General features: G+C 30.6%; 2 protein-coding genes across 2 annotated transcripts; both read right to left on the bottom strand.

The window, feature by feature from the left end:
* Positions 1 to 4679: 4679 nt before the first annotated feature.
* Positions 4680 to 6435, bottom strand: LOC104881808 (uncharacterized). The gene is made up of 7 exons (XM_010663085.3): positions 6234 to 6435; positions 5997 to 6098; positions 5805 to 5865; positions 5588 to 5702; positions 5441 to 5496; positions 5141 to 5270; positions 4680 to 5049 (listed from the first exon to the last, which is right to left on the bottom strand). The coding sequence occupies exons 3-7, from the start codon at positions 5819 to 5821 to the stop codon at positions 4960 to 4962; spliced, it is 408 nt and encodes a 135-aa protein (XP_010661387.1). The 5' UTR covers positions 5822 to 5865; positions 5997 to 6098; positions 6234 to 6435; the 3' UTR covers positions 4680 to 4959.
* Positions 6436 to 15686: 9251 nt separating this feature from the next.
* LOC104881831 (hypothetical protein) lies at positions 15687 to 16531 on the bottom strand. Its single transcript, XM_010663156.3, has 4 exons — positions 16267 to 16531; positions 16141 to 16187; positions 15930 to 16062; positions 15687 to 15830 (listed from the first exon to the last, which is right to left on the bottom strand). The coding sequence occupies exons 1-4, from the start codon at positions 16396 to 16398 to the stop codon at positions 15723 to 15725; spliced, it is 420 nt and encodes a 139-aa protein (XP_010661458.3). The 5' UTR covers positions 16399 to 16531; the 3' UTR covers positions 15687 to 15722.
* Between the last annotated feature and the right edge of the window lie 1787 nt (positions 16532 to 18318).

Genomic DNA, 18318 nt, shown 5'->3' with positions numbered 1-18318 from the left:
TTAAAGAGTAGTGATGATTATATACTCTAAGCAGTTAAGTTATACAAGACTGTCATTACACTCAACAACCTTCATATTACCACCTTGCCATCACATGTTTTTATTAGTAAAAGAATATTGAGACATCATGTGTAAAGTCCAACATCAAATAGAATGCATATTAAAAATATATAATTTAAAAAAAAATATCATGAACTTTTATTTTTCTTTTGAAACAATGATAAAAAAAAATGTTGTTCTATTAGTTTTTAAAAAACATAACATATTCTATATAATTTTTGTGGTATCAAAATGCAAAAATGCAAGTGTTTGCCAAAATCTTGAGCTTATATCGGTTTGGTGTAGACATTAATTTTTGGTAGTGAAAATTTGATAAATGAGTCTGTCATCCCCATTGGTATCAAAATATCCTACAAAGGTTTTTGAGTATCAAAATTATGTCCAAATGTTATTGACTATAACCGATGAAGGAAACTAAGTCTTGACTCTCTAGGTGATTTATCAAAATTTCAATAGAACACATTCTGGTATCAAAATAGGTTTGAAAAAGGGCATCAGACATCCAATTTCTACTACTCATATGCCTTGAACTTTATCAAAATGATAATTTCCAAAGAGCCTTCCAACACTGATTTCCTCCTAGTATCAAAATGACTTTGATACCTCCTTTATATTGAAATGACTTGTTTCTCCATTCTATCTCATACTCATTATTTAGCATACCGTATGCATGATCAATCAAGAAACAACCTAATAATTCCTAATTTCTAGTGCAATATTTTTCTTCCAAGTTTTAGGGGCAATTCCCAACTCCCGAACAATTAAAAAAAAAAAACTGATAATAGGCTTTAAGCTTTTGTTGATGCCAAAAAATCTCCTATGAGATTTTGTTGTAGGAATTACAATATAACCTTCTCTTATGACCTTTTCATTTTTATGGTCTTATTTTGATCATTCATATATAACTTGTAATGAAAGTTTGTCTTTCAAGATTTCATGCTTTCTCTACTACTCTTGTAGGTGTTGCCTCCAATAGCCATTTCAACACAATTCAATGCCACATCAATAATGTGTAAGTTTTACATTTTTGTCTTGTAAGATTGGCCTTTCTACAAATCTCTAGTTATTAGCTTTGTGCCAAAAATTCAAGACTATGTGACATTCAGACTAAGAAGAAGAAAATTGACTTTCATGAATTTTGATTTTCTATATATGGAGAGGTAATGTGACCTTTAGACCCATTCTAAAACAAACTTTGGGCATAGTTATTGATGGTAATCTAAACATTCAAGTGGATATTGCCCATCTCTAATGCATTTCATGTCAAACTTTTGTTGGGTGAAGTATCATATAAATTGCTTTATATCTCACAAATAAATTAATTAATTTCATTTCATAGACAACACAAATGAGTTCTAATTTTTTTAAAAAGGAAAAAAGAAAAATCCCTAAAGATTAGTTATCTTATTATAAGGATTTAGTTTTTCCATAAATAACAAAAATTTTAAAAACGTATTATCACCTTAATAAATCAGGTGGTTTTTAATTAACAAAAAAGAAAAATAAAAATAAAATGGACAAGTATTTTTTTTATTAGAGCATACATTTAACAATAGTACTTTTTATACCTAAATGTCTTATATATATATATATATAACTTATATAATCCAAAGTGGTTTTTATATGATTTCAATTAATATGTAATTGATAATTTATATATGTTATCAATAAGATGAATTTACAAGACTCCCAATGTCAACTAAAATATACTCATCGAATATTTTGTGGTCATTTAAATGAAGTATAGATATGATGAATTTTTTAAATAATCTAATTTATCTTTAACAATCGGATAATAATTTAACCTTTTTTGAAAATGTTAATTTCCATTATTGAATTTTCTCTCTCTTTCTCCAGAATATTAAAAATAAAAAAATGAAGAAGAAGAAGAAAAGAACTCATTCATATAAATTGTACTACATTTAGGACTAAATATCAAAATTTTAGTGGACCAAATCATTATCATGAGACATTCTCCACATGTGCCAACATCAAGAGCAAGTTTATAATCAAAGCATTTCAATACTCGTCCAATGTAATTATTTCAATCAATAAAATTAGAAATGAGCATTGAAATCACATTCTTTAGTGCCTAAATTATTAAATTCACATCTTTGATTGCAATAAAAAAAATAATATAAATAGTTAAATTGGAATAAATTTTAATGAAAGTTTTGGGATAGAATAATGTTTATTTAAGTGAAACACATTCCTTATCACATTGATTTAATTTATTAGGATTATATTATAAAATTTTGATGAATTGTAATCATTACTCACCCTTATCAATGAGATTAATACAAAGGAGGCAATAGTATACACTACATATATTCAGCAAGTAGTACTAACAACTACAATTATATTCACTTGACATCACAACATTTGATTTTTATTTTTTTTATTTTTTTATTTTTTGATTGAATAGAAAACATTATAATTTGGAAGTTGTTGATTTCACATTCAACAAATTCTTGGTCTTTTTGGTCATCAATCCGGTCAAATTCTCGTAGCTCCTTTTTTACTGTAGAGATGCATTTGAAGTTCATTTGATTTGTTTCCCATTTAAGATTTATATAGATTAAGGGTTTAATAGTGCATTTTGATAATATTTTTGAAATGTTACTTAGAAAATAGTTTTTAATAATTCATATTTAGTCATTATCAAATATATTTTTCTCTTTTTCTTCTTAGTAGTTCTCAAAAATAGAAAACCACTTTGGGGAAAATGGTTGACAAACAAACCCTAATTATTTACTTAAATCCTCTGATAAGGTATTGTGCATGGAAGAAACTGAAAGATTATTCTGAGAAGGCAATTTGGTGTAAAAATTTAGAGACCTTTTGACACCAATGCAAGCTCGTTTGATCCTTTCAGTGGAAGCATCTTTAATTGACCACTCATAGACATTATTCTTGCTACATCCCCAAGGCAGGAGTGCCCCCATGGTTAGATCCTTCACACAAAAAGAGGAGGGGTTAAATTCAATGGAAGCATTATTTGTCTTGCAGAATTGAGAGACATAAATTAGGTTTTGTTTCATAGTTGGAACACACAAGACATTAGCGAGAGAGAGAAAGAACGAATGAGATGGAGTGGAGAGAGTTGTCTTGCCAACATGAGTAATGTTTAAACCTCTACCATCACTAATGAAGATATCATTTGGACCCTTGTATGGTTGGTGAAGAGATAAGCTGTTTAGATTCGATGAAACGTGATAGGAGGCACTGATATCCAAGAGCCAACTAGGTGAGGAGGTGTTGGTGTTGATAGTTGGGTTGGCAGTAGGGTTGGATGAAAGGAACGATTTCTAATTAGCAATATAACATTGGCAAGTAATGTAGCCTTTCTTCTCATAGAATTGTCATATTACTGGGGCATTCTTGCTTATTATGTGATTCGTGGCATTCTTGTTGGTTTTTTTATCCCCGAATGAGAGGGTGTGAACCTTGTTGTCCTCTCTTGTTGGGAAAAGATTTCTTGATAGGGTTTTGGTCCCTATTGAAATATGAGGATTGGGCATTGTTAACAGTAATACCACCAAGGTTCCTGATAGCATGAAGCTCTTCTCACATGAGAAGGCTTCAGACTTTACTAATTTGTCATGCAGCTCAACAAAGGTGATCACAGTATCCCATGCTTGTACAACTACAAAAATTTCTTTGAATTCATTACCAATACCATCGAGTGTGTGAGTGATGGGATATTGGTTTGGAATGGGTGCCCCAAGAAGATAGAGTTCATCAGCACTATCGTGAACAACAAGATAATTAGCAATGGGTTGGGAGCCACGGTTGAGAAAAGTGAGTTGCTCTGTGAATCCCATGGTTCTGGAGGATAAGGGATCGGCATAAAGCTCGGCAAGATGATCCCATGTTTCAGTAGAGGTTTTGCATGAAAGAACCACATGAACAACTTTAACCCCTAGAAGCAGAAGTTTGTCCTTTCTTATCAATAAACTGTAGTTAGGATTCAAATTTTGCTTGTCATCAATTGTGATTTCGGAGGAGGGACAGGGATTAGTTCCGTCAAGTAAACCATAGCCAAGAGCAGGGCATCAAAGATTTCCATGAATAATAGTTAGCGGGAGGAAGCTTGAGTAGAAGTCGACTAACTACGTTGAAGGCAACTAGATAGATGGTTGAGGTTCATTGTTGGCAAAGAGTTTGCATCGGTCATGGTGAAAAGAAACTCGTGGGAGCTAGAATAGCTATGATACCATATAAGAGAAAATGAATGGCCATAGTATATTGTCTTTCATATACATTACAACCTTTAAATATTTACAAGACGACTTTCCAAAATACATGAGTTATACATATTATGGTCTAAATCATTTTATGGTCTAGTCTAATTACTTAATTTCAAAAATTAAAATCTTATTTTGTTAGAATTAGATACCTAAACGATTTTAAACTTGTTTAACCATATATGTCTTGTTTGGTTTATGCAACATACTGAATAATTTCAGCTCCCTTGATTTCTCGGATAATTAACTAATTAAGCAAGGGGGATACCATTTGAATCAAATCTTATTAGATTTCTAATGAATTCATTAATCCTTTTGGGCCTAGCAACTTGGATACCATGAAGAGAAGGAAGTCATTTGCACATTACGACATAGCATCAAACAAATCTCATTTAATTGGAAACCTATCGTTAGAATTCTCATGAATTTATTCAACCCAACATGAAAGCTTCTGAAAACATTGCTTCAAGTTTTCATGCAACAGAGCTGGCACTAGCTAGCAATTGGTATTACATCACAAGTACATTGCATTGGATAACTACTGTATTGAGATTCTTAAGTAACAGAGACTATATATGGAGAGCCATCAGCCACGAGCCACATCCACTGTATATATGGAGAGCCATCAGCCATTAGCCACGTCCTTGAGCCATTATGGCTGAGAAGGAGAAGCAGCAGGAGGAGTAACTGGCAGCAAAACATGGCCTACATCGACAATAGGGTGGGTTTGGCTCCGCTGAAGCTGCATGTGACGAGATATTGAGCTTGAGATTAGAGCTTGCCAACATATAAAACAGAAAATTCACAGCAACAAGGCCAAATTAATTTCTTACGACTTTCCAGCCAGCAGGTAGTCTGCATCTGTCACAGTAGATACGGGTCAAGGCCAAATTATTCTCCCCATTTTCAGCTGTAATCCATTCAGAAATTATTAATCCATTGTCTGGACGGTAAGTGTTAGTACTGCATCCATGAACAAACACAAACGTAGCCTTATGTTGTGATTAAAATCCACAAAAATAAAGCTACTCTATCTGTAACAATTCAAATTAATAAGAGTCGATCTTTTTCTTTATCCTCAACCAAGCACATTGAAAAACCTACAAGCATGTAATAATAAATGAAAAGCATACACGTAATCAGCCACATAGTAGCTAGTATTGGGTTCCCTGGCTTGTACAACAACACCCTACAAGGAGAACATTCATCAAAGAAACATAAAAGAAAGTGTGAAACATAAAATACTCCAATTAATTTCTGATATATGGAAAGAGACATACTCGAACATTTGGGCTGCTACTAAAGAGCCGAGAGCAGTAATGACAGCTGAGCCATGTTGCAGTTGGGTCCGGTGTTGATGTGGTTGGTCTTGATGTTTTCGGAACTATCACTTTCCTTGACCCCATGCATTTATAATTAAGTTCAAGATCAGAAAGAACAAAAATTTCATAAAGAAGATGAGAGTTGAGATGAAAAGGATTCAATCGGGGAATGTACCTGAAATTAGGATACATGTTGGATTAATTTGAAAGAAACAACTTCCAAGTGAAAAGGGAATCTGATCAGAAAACAGAAATTAACAACTTCCAAGTGAATTTGAGTTTCAGATTCTTGACCAAGAAACTGAGAAAGAAATTGTACTTGACAAGGATATCAAGAAAAAGAAACAAAGGATTAAAGAATCTGTACCTGATCGCTGATGAACAACACAGAGAAGAAATTGCTGAATATGAAATCAACAACACCCAAGTTATCAGATTCTTGAAAGCTAGCAAACTTGAATTTAATTTTCTGGAGGAAGCGAGACCGAAAGTGAGAGAAAGTGATAGAGAAACATATATGATTCTTCAACAAGAAACAAAGCAAATGAACTACTCGAAATGGATCTCCAGAGAAAAAGGAAGAGAAGAGTTCAGAGAATTTTACCGGACTGATGACCAAAAAGACCAAGAAATTGTTGAATGTGAAATCAACAACTTCCAAAGTATATGATTGAATTTTCTTGGGAAAGTGAGAGAAAGCGGGAGTTTGTTAATTGGTTCGAAAGAGAGACAGTTGTGAATGTGGAAGAGGAATAGTGATGATTATATACTCTAAACAGTTATGCAAGATTGTCATTACACTCAACAACCTTCATATTACCACCTTGCCACCACATGTTCGAAACGAAAGATAAAAGATAATTTAAAAAATTCACCATCCAAGCAAGGGATAAAATTTTAATTTACATTCTATTTGATGTCTATTCTTTTATTATTTTATTTTATATATTCCATCCCCATTTGAAAAAAAAGAAAATTTAAATTAAAGAGGGGTATGAAAAAATTCCCCTGATTATTCCAAAAAGCCCACTCCATTTTTATGTCTAGATTGAGGCATTACTGCCAGTAAAAGAGGATGGGGAGCAGTTATTCTTATGTGGAATTAGGTTATGTCACTTTGTATGCAAATTTTTTCTCTTTAACCTCATCTTGATGAATTGTTTTTAGCCAAATCTTTTGGGAATTCATGACTAATAGTGGTATGTTTGAATGTGTCATCCCATCGCCAACTCCTCTCATTTATTTATGTTTATTCCTATTCTCATCCAATTAAAAATATTTAAATGGAGTGGTGTAGGTGTAGAAAATTTCTATACATACTTGTCCGGTTTAATTTTTTTACAATTTTCCTTTTACCTTTAAAACTTAAAATATAAATATAATTTGTAATTATAAATATTATAAATGTTCATAATTTTTATGAAAAATAAAGTTTTCTATTTTATATATGTTACAAAATTGAAAAATAAAAAAATTAACAATATCATTACTTGAACCCACTTGGAACCTATCCTAGGTTTAAAAACAATCTCCCAAATTCATTTCAAACTCGTTTATTTTTATTTTAAACTCGACTTATTAAGGGTTGAAAACGGGTTGGGTTTCTGAAAAAATCCACCCCCTTGTCATCCTTATTTCTTAGCAAATCATCCATTATTTATGTATATACAAGTTAGATAGTGTTGTTTTATGTAAAGATTATACAAATGTGATGATTATATTATTATTTACAAGAATTATGAAATTTTTATATTATTATATTATTATGCTACTATTAACCAAAATCACACACACGAGTAGAAAATTAAGAAAAACACGAGATATTAACGTGATTTGACAATCCATATATCCATGAAGTGCACTAACACTCAACATTCCACTAATAAAAGAAAAGAGGAGTACAATGGTGAAACTCTAGAAAAGAACTCTCGATTGCGGCCACACTTTCTAAAAAGTAAAACCTTAAAATATAAAAATGTTAAATATATAATAGGGCAAATTCGATCTCCATGAGCTTAACATAGAGTTTAACCCCCAACATCCTAAGTGAAATGCAACAAAATTGATTCAGATTTCATAATCCAACAACTATTATATAGTTTTCAATGATGATTAACTGCATTGTTTAATAAAAATTTTGCTTCTCACCTTTTCAACTTTGTTAAACTCTTAAATACTACTACTGTAATTCATTCTGCTGGCTAGTTTTATAATTTCATTCATCGCTCTCTTACTCTTCAATCTAAGAGGGTGTTTGTTTTTTTAGTTTTTTGCTAAAAACAATTTATTTTCAAAATTTAGGTTGTTTGTTTTTCTACTTTTTCATGACTTATTATAAACTTTTTACTGAATATAAAAAACCAAAAATACGTAGTTTTTTCTAAATAGAAAAAATAACATATTGACTTTTTTTTACTTTTTAATACTTAATATAAATAAAATAGTACAAAAACAAACTACCCAATATTTAACACTATGAAGCATTAAGGTTCTATTTAGAATTAAGTAAAAAAACAAACACCACTTAAGTGTATTAATATTGGTGTGGGAAAACATGCTAAAATGCTAGAATGCATTTCCTCATCCATTTAAAGGCCATCATTCTTCTTAGCTCACTTCCCAAACTTACACGCATTTTGTCGACACCGTGCTATATGGTAAACAAACTCTAACCATGGCAGAGGTTAAAGTAGCGTTTATTTCTAAAGAGTTGCCAAGGAGATTAGAGGGTAAAGAAGAATATGATGGTGAAGGCCTCACAGCTCGGGGAAGACATCAAAAGAGGAATAACAAGAATTCAAGAGGAAAATCCATAACAAAATCCAAAGTTGAAAGAAAATGTTTCTTTTGCCATAAGGAGGGACATTATAAAGGGTGATGCTTCAGTTGTATCTGATGGGCATGAGTCTTTAGATGGTGAACGAGGTTTATATGAACTTGGAAAACAAGGACTGCTAGGTGGTGATGAAAATTCTAAGTTGGATTTCTGAGAAAATTGTGTATATGGGAAGGCTTCACATGTGAAGTTCAATGCTACAAAACATATTACACAAGGTATATTAGAATATCTGCACTCGGATTTGTGGGTCCTTCAAAGGTGGCATCAAAAGGTGGGGCTTATTACTTCGTGTCTATAATAGATGATAGGAAGGTACAGGTGTATTGTTTGAAGTCTAAAGATCAAGCTCTTAATGTGTTTAAAACATGGAAGGCTATTATAGAAAATCAAACAAACAGAAAAATTAAGAAGCTAAGAACAAACAACGGTTTAGAATACTACTCAAGTCAGATTGCAACTTTGACACAAGAGATTCCACGTCAGAAAATATCAGATATTTATGAAGAAGGCTTCAAGGTGAAAGCTCTTGGCCAACAACTTAGTTCCAGGTTAAAGGGACAGACTATCACCTTAAATTTCCCAAAGAAAGTGAGAGAAACCACAAATAGAGAGAGAGAGAGAGAGAGAGCAAGAAGAAAGGAACTCATTTCCGCAGCCACACAACATCAAACATATCTCATCTATTATTAGGTTTCTCAAGAATTTATTCATCCCAACATAAAAGCTTCTGAAAACATTCTACTGAAAGAACAAATGACTAAGACATGCATCGTTGCATGCAATTGTAATCCTTGATATTGCACCCACGTGTTTATCACATTGGACAACTGCATTGAGATTCTTAGTAACGAGTACGAGCAGGAGGAACTGGCAGCAAAACCTGGCCTGCACGGATAGCAGGGTGCCATTGGCTCCCCTCAAGTTGCATGTGAGATTAAAATTAACTTGCCAGCACATAAAACAGAAAATTCCCAGCAACAAGTGAATGGTATTTCTTACGACTTTCCAGCCAGCAGGTTGTGCGCATTTGGAACAGTACATACGGCCCACGACAAGATTAGTCGTCTGATTGGCAGCCCTAATCCGTTCAAAACTTACTTCATTGGTATGACGGAATATGCGAAAACTGCATCCATGAACAAAACACAAATGTAGGCTTAAAATACACAAAAATAAACATATTCGAAATTAATAAGAATGGATCTTTGTCTTTCTTTTCAACCAATAAAGAAAACGTACGAATGATCAGCCACATAGTAGCAGGTCAAGGGATTCCTGGCTTGTACAACAACACCCTACAAGGAGAACATTCATCAAAGAAATATACAAGAAATGTGAAACATAAAATAGTCCAATTAAAACAAGTGCATTCATTGCAAGTCATGGCAAGGAGAGACATACTTGGACGTTTAGCATGCTAACAAAGCGTTGACGGCAGTGGTTACAGCTGATCCATATTGGAGTTGGGTCGGGATTTTGTGTTTGAACTGGGTCGCTGGGATTTTGTATTGCCATGGTTGGTTTAGGTGTTGCCGGAACTATCACTCTCCTTAACCCATGCATTTAGAATTAAGTTTGAGAGAAAGTATAAAAATATTGTAAAAAAGGATTCAATAAGATTAATTTGAAAGCAACAACTTCCACGTGAAAAATATTATAAGATTGTCTGAGATTGGTGAAAGCTAGCAGTTGAATTTTCTAGGGAAAGTGAGAGAAAGCGAGAGTTTGTTATTGGTTGGAAAGAGAGACAGTTACGAATGATTATATACTCTAAGCAGCTATGCAAGTCTGTCATTGCACTCGACAACCTTCATATTACCACCTTGCCATCACATGTTTTTATTAGTAAAAGAATATTGAGACATCATGTGTAAATTCCAACATCAAATAGGATGCATATTAAAAATATATCCCTTGCTTAGAACATGAACTTTTATTTTTTCTTTTGAAACAATGATAAAAAAAAATGTTGTTCTATTACTTTTTAAAAAACATAACATATTCTATAATTTTTATTTGGCTCCATATCAAGAATGTCTTATAGTATTTTATTAAAATATCCATTGGGTAAACATGATAAAAAAATTCTCGGTCTTGTAAAGATAGTTATAGGCATGATCATATATTTAGGCAAGCTAGGTTGGTCAAGTCCCCACATTACGAAAAGATTAGCACTCTTTTATAAATTACAATACAATCTCATAAAGCCAATTTAATACTTTCATTCTTTAATAAATAATTAAAACCTTAGAAATTAAAAACATATATATAATTTACATCTAACCCCAACTTCTACAATATATCAAATCTCATGTAATTCAAATATTAAATTGAATATAAGTATTTTTTTTAATGTTTTTTTTAGGAAAATGATAAAATATTTTGTACAACTGCTTTCTAAATTACATAAAATTACTATCTTTATTTTGCTCTATTGTAAGGCGGTAGTGCATTGTTTTATTAAAATATTCATCAAGTAAGTATAATAAAATAAATATCCATTGAATATTATATGGTCATTTCAAAGAGATATACGTTTTGACAAGGTACCTTTGGTCTAGCTCTCGTGTTATAAAATAATTTACAATCTTTCAGAAATTATGACTCATTTTCATAAAACCAATTTTAAATACTTCCATTCTTTAATAAATAATTTAAACCATACAAATTAAAAACATTCTATGATCCTTTAATAATTTCACTTATACAATATACCTTAGATTTGTAATTTGCATTGATAAATCATAGCTTCAATGGCCAAGCCCTTTGAAAATTGAATATCAATTTTTGAGTTTATCTTCTTTTAGAGACTTTGGGTTATTCGCGATCAAGTTAAGTATTATAACTCAAAATTGAATCTAAAACACTTTTTTAGTTCAGAACCTTAATTACCATTTAATGAATCAAATTAAAGTATGTCACAAATTTTAGGTTCTCACTTCTCTTGTAGGTTTGGCTTTAAGATATGTAAGGTATGATAAACTTAGTTAACTAGTGATTAGGGATGCCAAGAGTCACTAGTACTTCTGTAGAGTGCTATTGTACCTTCTTTGGTTTGATTATGACTTTAGTAGTCTATTATAAAATTAGTTTTGGTAAACCAAGGTCCAAAGACCATTGTTCTCCCAATCAAAAACAACTAAAAAGAACAAGCAATTATTAGTATAGTGGCTTGATCGATCCAATAAGGACCAATATTGTGATATCTAATGGTGTAAAGATCTAAGATTTCTAGCATAAATCCCATTTTATTTTTAACCTAATCTAATTGAATTAGAAAGATGAACTTTTTAGGGTTTCAATATATAGAAAAATATACTACAAATATAACGTTATCAAATAATAATAAAATTATCAAATAGTGATCAAATAAAGATGAATCTTAGAGTAAGGAAAACTTTTCTTAATACTTTAGATGTACTCCACTAAGACTCTCCCATAGGAAATGAACTTTTTGTAGATAAAAATGGTGTTTAGCCACTCATTGTGATTCCCACATAATGCATTTAGTTCATAAAATCAATACATAAAAAAATTACCAGTTTGTTTGGAAATATTTTTGAAAATTGTGTCACTTAACAAGCAAACCCTAATTTATTGTGAACTTTATGTGCAATATAAAAATTCTTAATATTTTCAAAGTTCTCAAATGGGTCATGTTTTTCTTAATTATTTTATCAAGACTATTGAGAAGGTTATTTGTAACTTACTAACATCATTTTTCTATTAAGATCCTAAAAGAATTTTAGATTCTCACAATTTAAAATTAGAATTCTTAAATATATTGTTGAAAGTGGCTTCCCTCAAAAATCACAGACAAGATAATTTAAAGAAAATAGAGATCATAGTCCATAAGCTTCATAAATGCATATTGCATCATTGAATAAATTTTTTTGATCATTTTAATATAAGCACATGAGTTTAAAATGGTACTTCAATTATAAATAGTTTAGAATTGAATTAGATCTCATAATACAAATCTCTTAGATCTAGTACTTTAATGAGATCACTCATGATATTCATTCATTAATCATGATTCAGGCTAACATTGTCTTACCAAAAAAAATGTATTTTATATATCATTAAAGAACTCTATTTAGAGAATGTTTAAATAAAAGAATTTCGCTAATAACTATTGTTCATAAAATCTTCTGCCCCATTCCTTTCAAAAGTTAATCTCTTTAATCACTTTCTAATAGATCAATAAATTTTTGTTGTGTCATAAATAAATAACATTAAAAGAAAAAAAAAATTAAGGAAGGAACACTCCTTTTGGCATAATAGTGATTGGAGCTCTCAAATATTATGCTAGAGACTATCCCATTAAAATACAATATGATAGTTTTGAGATTGAATTGCAATAAAGAAATAACATTTGAATAAAAGTTATAACCATATTAGCCCAAAATGGATACATCTTATAATGTGTTACATTTCAAGATTTGAGATTTCATGACATCTATTAATTCAAATTAGATGTATCTTATTAAGTCCTAAAACATATTATTATAGAGGATAGAAAGTGATTAAAGAGGATAGAAACTATATATAATTATTAAGTCCTAAAACATCCTATGTTTTAGCACTTCTTATATCTATATCTTGAAGTATGAAGTATGATCAGTTCCCTCACTCCATTGAATGTTTCTAACTTACTCACCATCACATATAGTCTTCATAAGTTCATCTCCATCCCATAACATTTTCCCACTTGAAAAATTTATAGAGGTATTTTTAATAAATTTTTTTATATTATAAGAAAATATAATATCACGCTAATCAATTCCCAATGTATGAACAATTCAAAAAATTGATAATAGAGTTCAAGTACTTTTTCTTTTAGGAGAATTATCTTTTGGGGGTAGATGGGCCCCCAAATTAACAAAAGGTCCATATAACTCATCAAATTGAGTTGAAGGATATGAAATAATAACGGACAAATATAGCCTTTAAGAACACATATAAAATATTTTATAAAATTAAGTTAAATAATTTTTTTTTAAAAAAAAAAAACTAAATTAAATAAAAGTAGTTTTCAAAAATATTAAATTAATTTTTTTTTTCAAAAATATTAAATTAAATTAAAGTATTTAAAAAAAATATTAAATAAAATAAATTTATTTTTAAAAAATATTAAATTAAATAAAAGTATTTTAAAAAATATTAAATTACATAAAAGTATTTTTTTAAAATATTAAATTAAATCAAAAATATTAAATTAAATAAAAGTATTTTTCAAAAATATTAATTTTTTTCTCAAAATCAACAAAGGGCATTTTTGAAAATACTGAAGGATGATATCCTTCAACTCAATTTCCATACTTTTATTGGGTCTTTGGCTCAATTTGAAGAGTTACGTGGATCTTTTGTTAATTTGGAGGCTCATTTACCCCCAAAACATAATTCTCCCTTTTCTTTTTTGGTCTTATCTCGATTCATATATAACTTGTAATGAAAGTTTGGCTTGCAAGATTTCATGCATTCTCTACTACTCTTATAGGTGTTGCCTTTGATAACCATTTCAACAAAGTCCAATGTCACATCAATAATGTGAGTTTTACATTTTTGTGTTGTAAGATTGACTTTTCTACAAATCCCTAGCTATTGGCTTAGTGCCAAAAATTCAAGACTATGTGACACTCATATTAAGAAGAAGAAAATTGACTTGTACGAATTTTGATGTTCTATCTATGCAAAGGTCATGTGAGACCAGTCCTAAAACAAATTTTAGGTATAGTTACTGATAGTAATCTAAAAACTCAAGTGGATATTGCCCATCTCTACTGCATTTCATGTCAAACTTTTGTTGGGTGGAGTATCATATACATTGCTCTATATATCTCACAAATTAATTAATTTTATTTCATACATATGAGTTCTATTCTTATGGGTAAATAATATTGCTTTCAAACAACACATATGAGTTCTAATTTTTTAATATATTAATAAGCTATATATCAAACTTTTTTATGTATTTGAAATTTTTTAAAAAGGGGAAAAAAAAAGGAAAAAAAAACCCCTAAAGATTAGTTAAGTTAGCTTATTATAAGGATTTAGTTTTTCCATAAATTATAAATTTTAAAAAACTTTTTATCATCTTAATAAATCAAGTGGTTTTAAATTAATTAACAAAAAGGAAAAATAAAAAGTTGGAAATTTTTTTTTTTTAATTAAAACATACATTTAATAATAGTACTTTTTATACCTAAATGTCTTCAATCTCTTATATATATCATCATAATCATAACTTATATAATCCAAAGTGGTTTTTATGTGATTTCAATTAATAAGTAATTGACAATTTATATATATAAGATAAATTTACAAGACTCTCAACTTTTGAGGAAATGTCATCTAAAATATACTCAAAGAATATTTTGTGGTCATTTAGATGAAGTATTAGATATGATGAATGTCTCAGATAATCTAATTTATCTTTAACAATAGGATAATAATTTAACCTTTTTTTTAAAATGCCAATTTCCATTCTTGAATTTTTTTTGTTTTTTCTCTTTCTCTAGTATAATAAAAAAAACTTATTCATAAAAATAGTACTAAATATCAAAATTTTAGTGGACCCAAATCATATGTACCAATATCAAGAGCAAGTTTATAATTAAAGCATTTCAATTTAAATTTTTAAATTTAAAAAAGAATTTCAAATATCAAATAAGTAAAATCCTCTCTAAATTTTCCTAGAGGAGCTTTCTTTTACTTCAAAAAGAGAGAAGGGAATTGGGTAAATTGAGACATACCTCATTATGGCTTAGAAGGTTTCCTTATAATCTACATCCTCTCTTTGAATATAAGCTATTGCCACGAGTCAAGCATTATACCTCTCTATTGAACCATCTATCTTGCATTTGACCTTGAGAATCTGCTTGCTCCTAATTATCTCGGAGTTGGTTGCAGTTTTTCACATTTCACAAGTAAGGGATAGCTTCCTTGAAGCTCCCTGGCTTATCATAATCATCATGCAAAGCATACATGAAAACTCCCCCTTCATAGGGAACAATTCCACCTTGGGTTTTACCTGATAACCCCTCTAATGTAATTTTTTTCGATCAATAAAATTAGAAATGAGCATTGAAATTACATTCTTTAGTGACTAAATTATTAAAATCACATTTTCACAAGAAAAAGATAATATAAATAATTAGTTGGAATAAATTTTAACGATTATATTTACAATCATTGACATCATAACATTAGATTTTTATTTTTATTTTTTATTTTTTTCGGCTGAATAGAGACCTACAGAAAATTTTGCATAGGAAATACAGGTTCTATGCCTGCACCACCACATACGAGTACAAATTGGCCTTGACGGATTACAGGGTGATGGTCAACGTACAGCCGAATCTGTAACATATGCGTCATGATTATCAGTCTTAATATCAATTAACATATACATATATCAAAGAGAAAATGAATTAATCTGTGAAATATATAAATCCTTACTATTCTCCGCCCAAGCCAGCTTCCACATGAACTACAGTAGACAGAAACCGCATCCACATGACTCCCTTCAGGATGTTCACCAACATATAGACCACGAACAGGAGGACTATATGCCCCATGCATCACACCAGGACTGCACACTTGGAACATCAGAAATCATATAATTAAAACAGTCAACAACAGTTAATTCTGATAGCATGGGGAACCTTACACGTCGGGATCAAAGAGGAGCTTAGCCATGGAAAATGGATAAAGATCCTACAAGAAGAGCAAAGCATCAAATCTTAACTAAAATCACAAATCACAAGTCATGTATATAACAGAAAAGAAACACTACCTGAACCAAATTGTAGTCAGAAGCAACGTGATTATGGCAACGGATGCAGCGGAAGTCGCAACGAAGTGGTGGGGCATCCAGAAAGGCTTCAAGAGCATCAAGCATACGTGCAGTTTCTGGTGGAACCGCCATTGGAACTTGGAATATCAAAGATTACCAGCTAAAAAGAAAGAATAATATTGAGGTTTGCAGATATTGCAACGTTGATATAACAGATTCCGGTGAGAATAATCCTTAATTTGAGGAAGCTATTATAGGTCACTTATCAAACATGTTATCCTTAATTTTAGTCTAATTCTTGTTAAAGGAAAGGTTTAAAATATCCGGATATATTGCCAAAATATATCCCATATCCATGGATCTTGTTACAAAATTCAAGGAGATATATTCATCAACCATATCCATGGATCTCGATACAAAATTCAAGGAGATATATCCATCAACCACATTTTCTGATATTTTATCGATTTTTTCGCATTTCAACCGATATTTCACTTTTTGAATATTTTACCCATTTTTTATTTTTCGATTATTAAATAAATTAATTCTAATTACAATAGGTCTTTTTTATATAATTTTTATATTTATTAAATATTAAAAATAATTATACACATTATTTTTTTTTTTATATCATTGAAAATTTAAATGGATGATAATTTTAATATTAGATAAATTTTAAAATTAGACGTGTCATCATAATTATTATTGTAAAATAATATATAATGCAACTTAATAATAAATTTAAACTTATCAAATTTTTTTTTTTTTTTATTCAAGTAAAAGATCTTATTATCAAATCAGAATAATAACTTTAAAATGTTTAGTTTTACCTGTTATATCATTTTTTAGAGTTTTTCTCAATATTTTCATTAATTTTTACGTCACTCATATTTTGTATCAGAACATTTATCGATAAGGAATATATTTCCGATAAAATCATATATATTCATTATTGATATTTTCATCCTTGAATATCCTTAATTTTAGCCTAATTATTATTAAATAAGGCTAGTAAAATAATCCAAGGAGACTTTACCTTTCTCATTTAAAATTCAGACGACCCAACTCCAACACACGAACCATGCCAAGACAGGAACGAACCATTCCAACACAAAATCTCTTTCTTTGCTGTAATCACTGCTCTCGACCCTTTATTCACAGCCAAAGTGTTCGAGTACGTCTCTCCCTATATATCAGAAATTAATTGGAGTACGTAGGGTGTTGTTGCCCAAGAGGGGGATCCCAGTATTACCTACTATGTGGCTGATCATCACATGTATGTTTTTCATTAATTACTGCCATTATTATAACTACACGCGTGCTTTGTAGGTTTCTCAATGTGCTTGGTTGAAAATGAAGAATAGGTTTATTGTTGTGTTATTTCATCATAATATAAGTCTACATTTTGTTTTTTTGTTCATGGATGCAGTAGTAGCGTGTTCTGTCGCCCTGATGATGAAGTAATAATTTCTCAAGGGATTAGTTAGAGCTGCAAATCAGGTAACTGATTTGAGCTTGACCCCTATCTTCTGTTTTACATGCAGAGAACCTGTTGGCTGGAAAGTCGTAAGAAATTAATACCATTCCCTTGTTGCTGTGAATTTTCTGCTTACTGTGTTGGCAAGCTCTGATCTCAAGCTCAATATCTAATCCCATGCAGCTTGGGCAGAGCAAAATGCACCCTATTGTCCATGTAGGCCAATATTTGCTGCCAGTTCCGCGCCTCCTCCTCCACTAGTATGGCTCAGGCTCAAAGACATGGCTGATGGCTGATGGCTCCATGCTAAGAATCTCAATGCAGTTATCCAATATAATAAACTTGTGATGTAATACCAACTGAATAAATTTAAAACTTGGGGAATACCTAGCATGAGATGATGAGTTCTGTTGCTATCGTGGCTATCTTTATAATGTTGTGGCTATTTTTATAGTTTGTAATATTTCAAGTACTCTAATTCTTGATTATATATACAGCCCAAATTAGAAACTTAGCTCCTAATTAATTTTCTTTGTTAAAATCCGGGATGTCTTATACGGCTTGTATAAGAAATC

Source organism: Vitis vinifera, chromosome 15 (genome assembly GCF_030704535.1).
Source record: "Vitis vinifera cultivar Pinot Noir 40024 chromosome 15, ASM3070453v1".
Classification (NCBI taxonomy): domain Eukaryota; kingdom Viridiplantae; phylum Streptophyta; class Magnoliopsida; order Vitales; family Vitaceae; genus Vitis; species Vitis vinifera.
The sequence above is the reverse complement of the archived record's forward strand: the minus strand, read 5'-3'. Positions and strand labels throughout refer to the sequence as shown.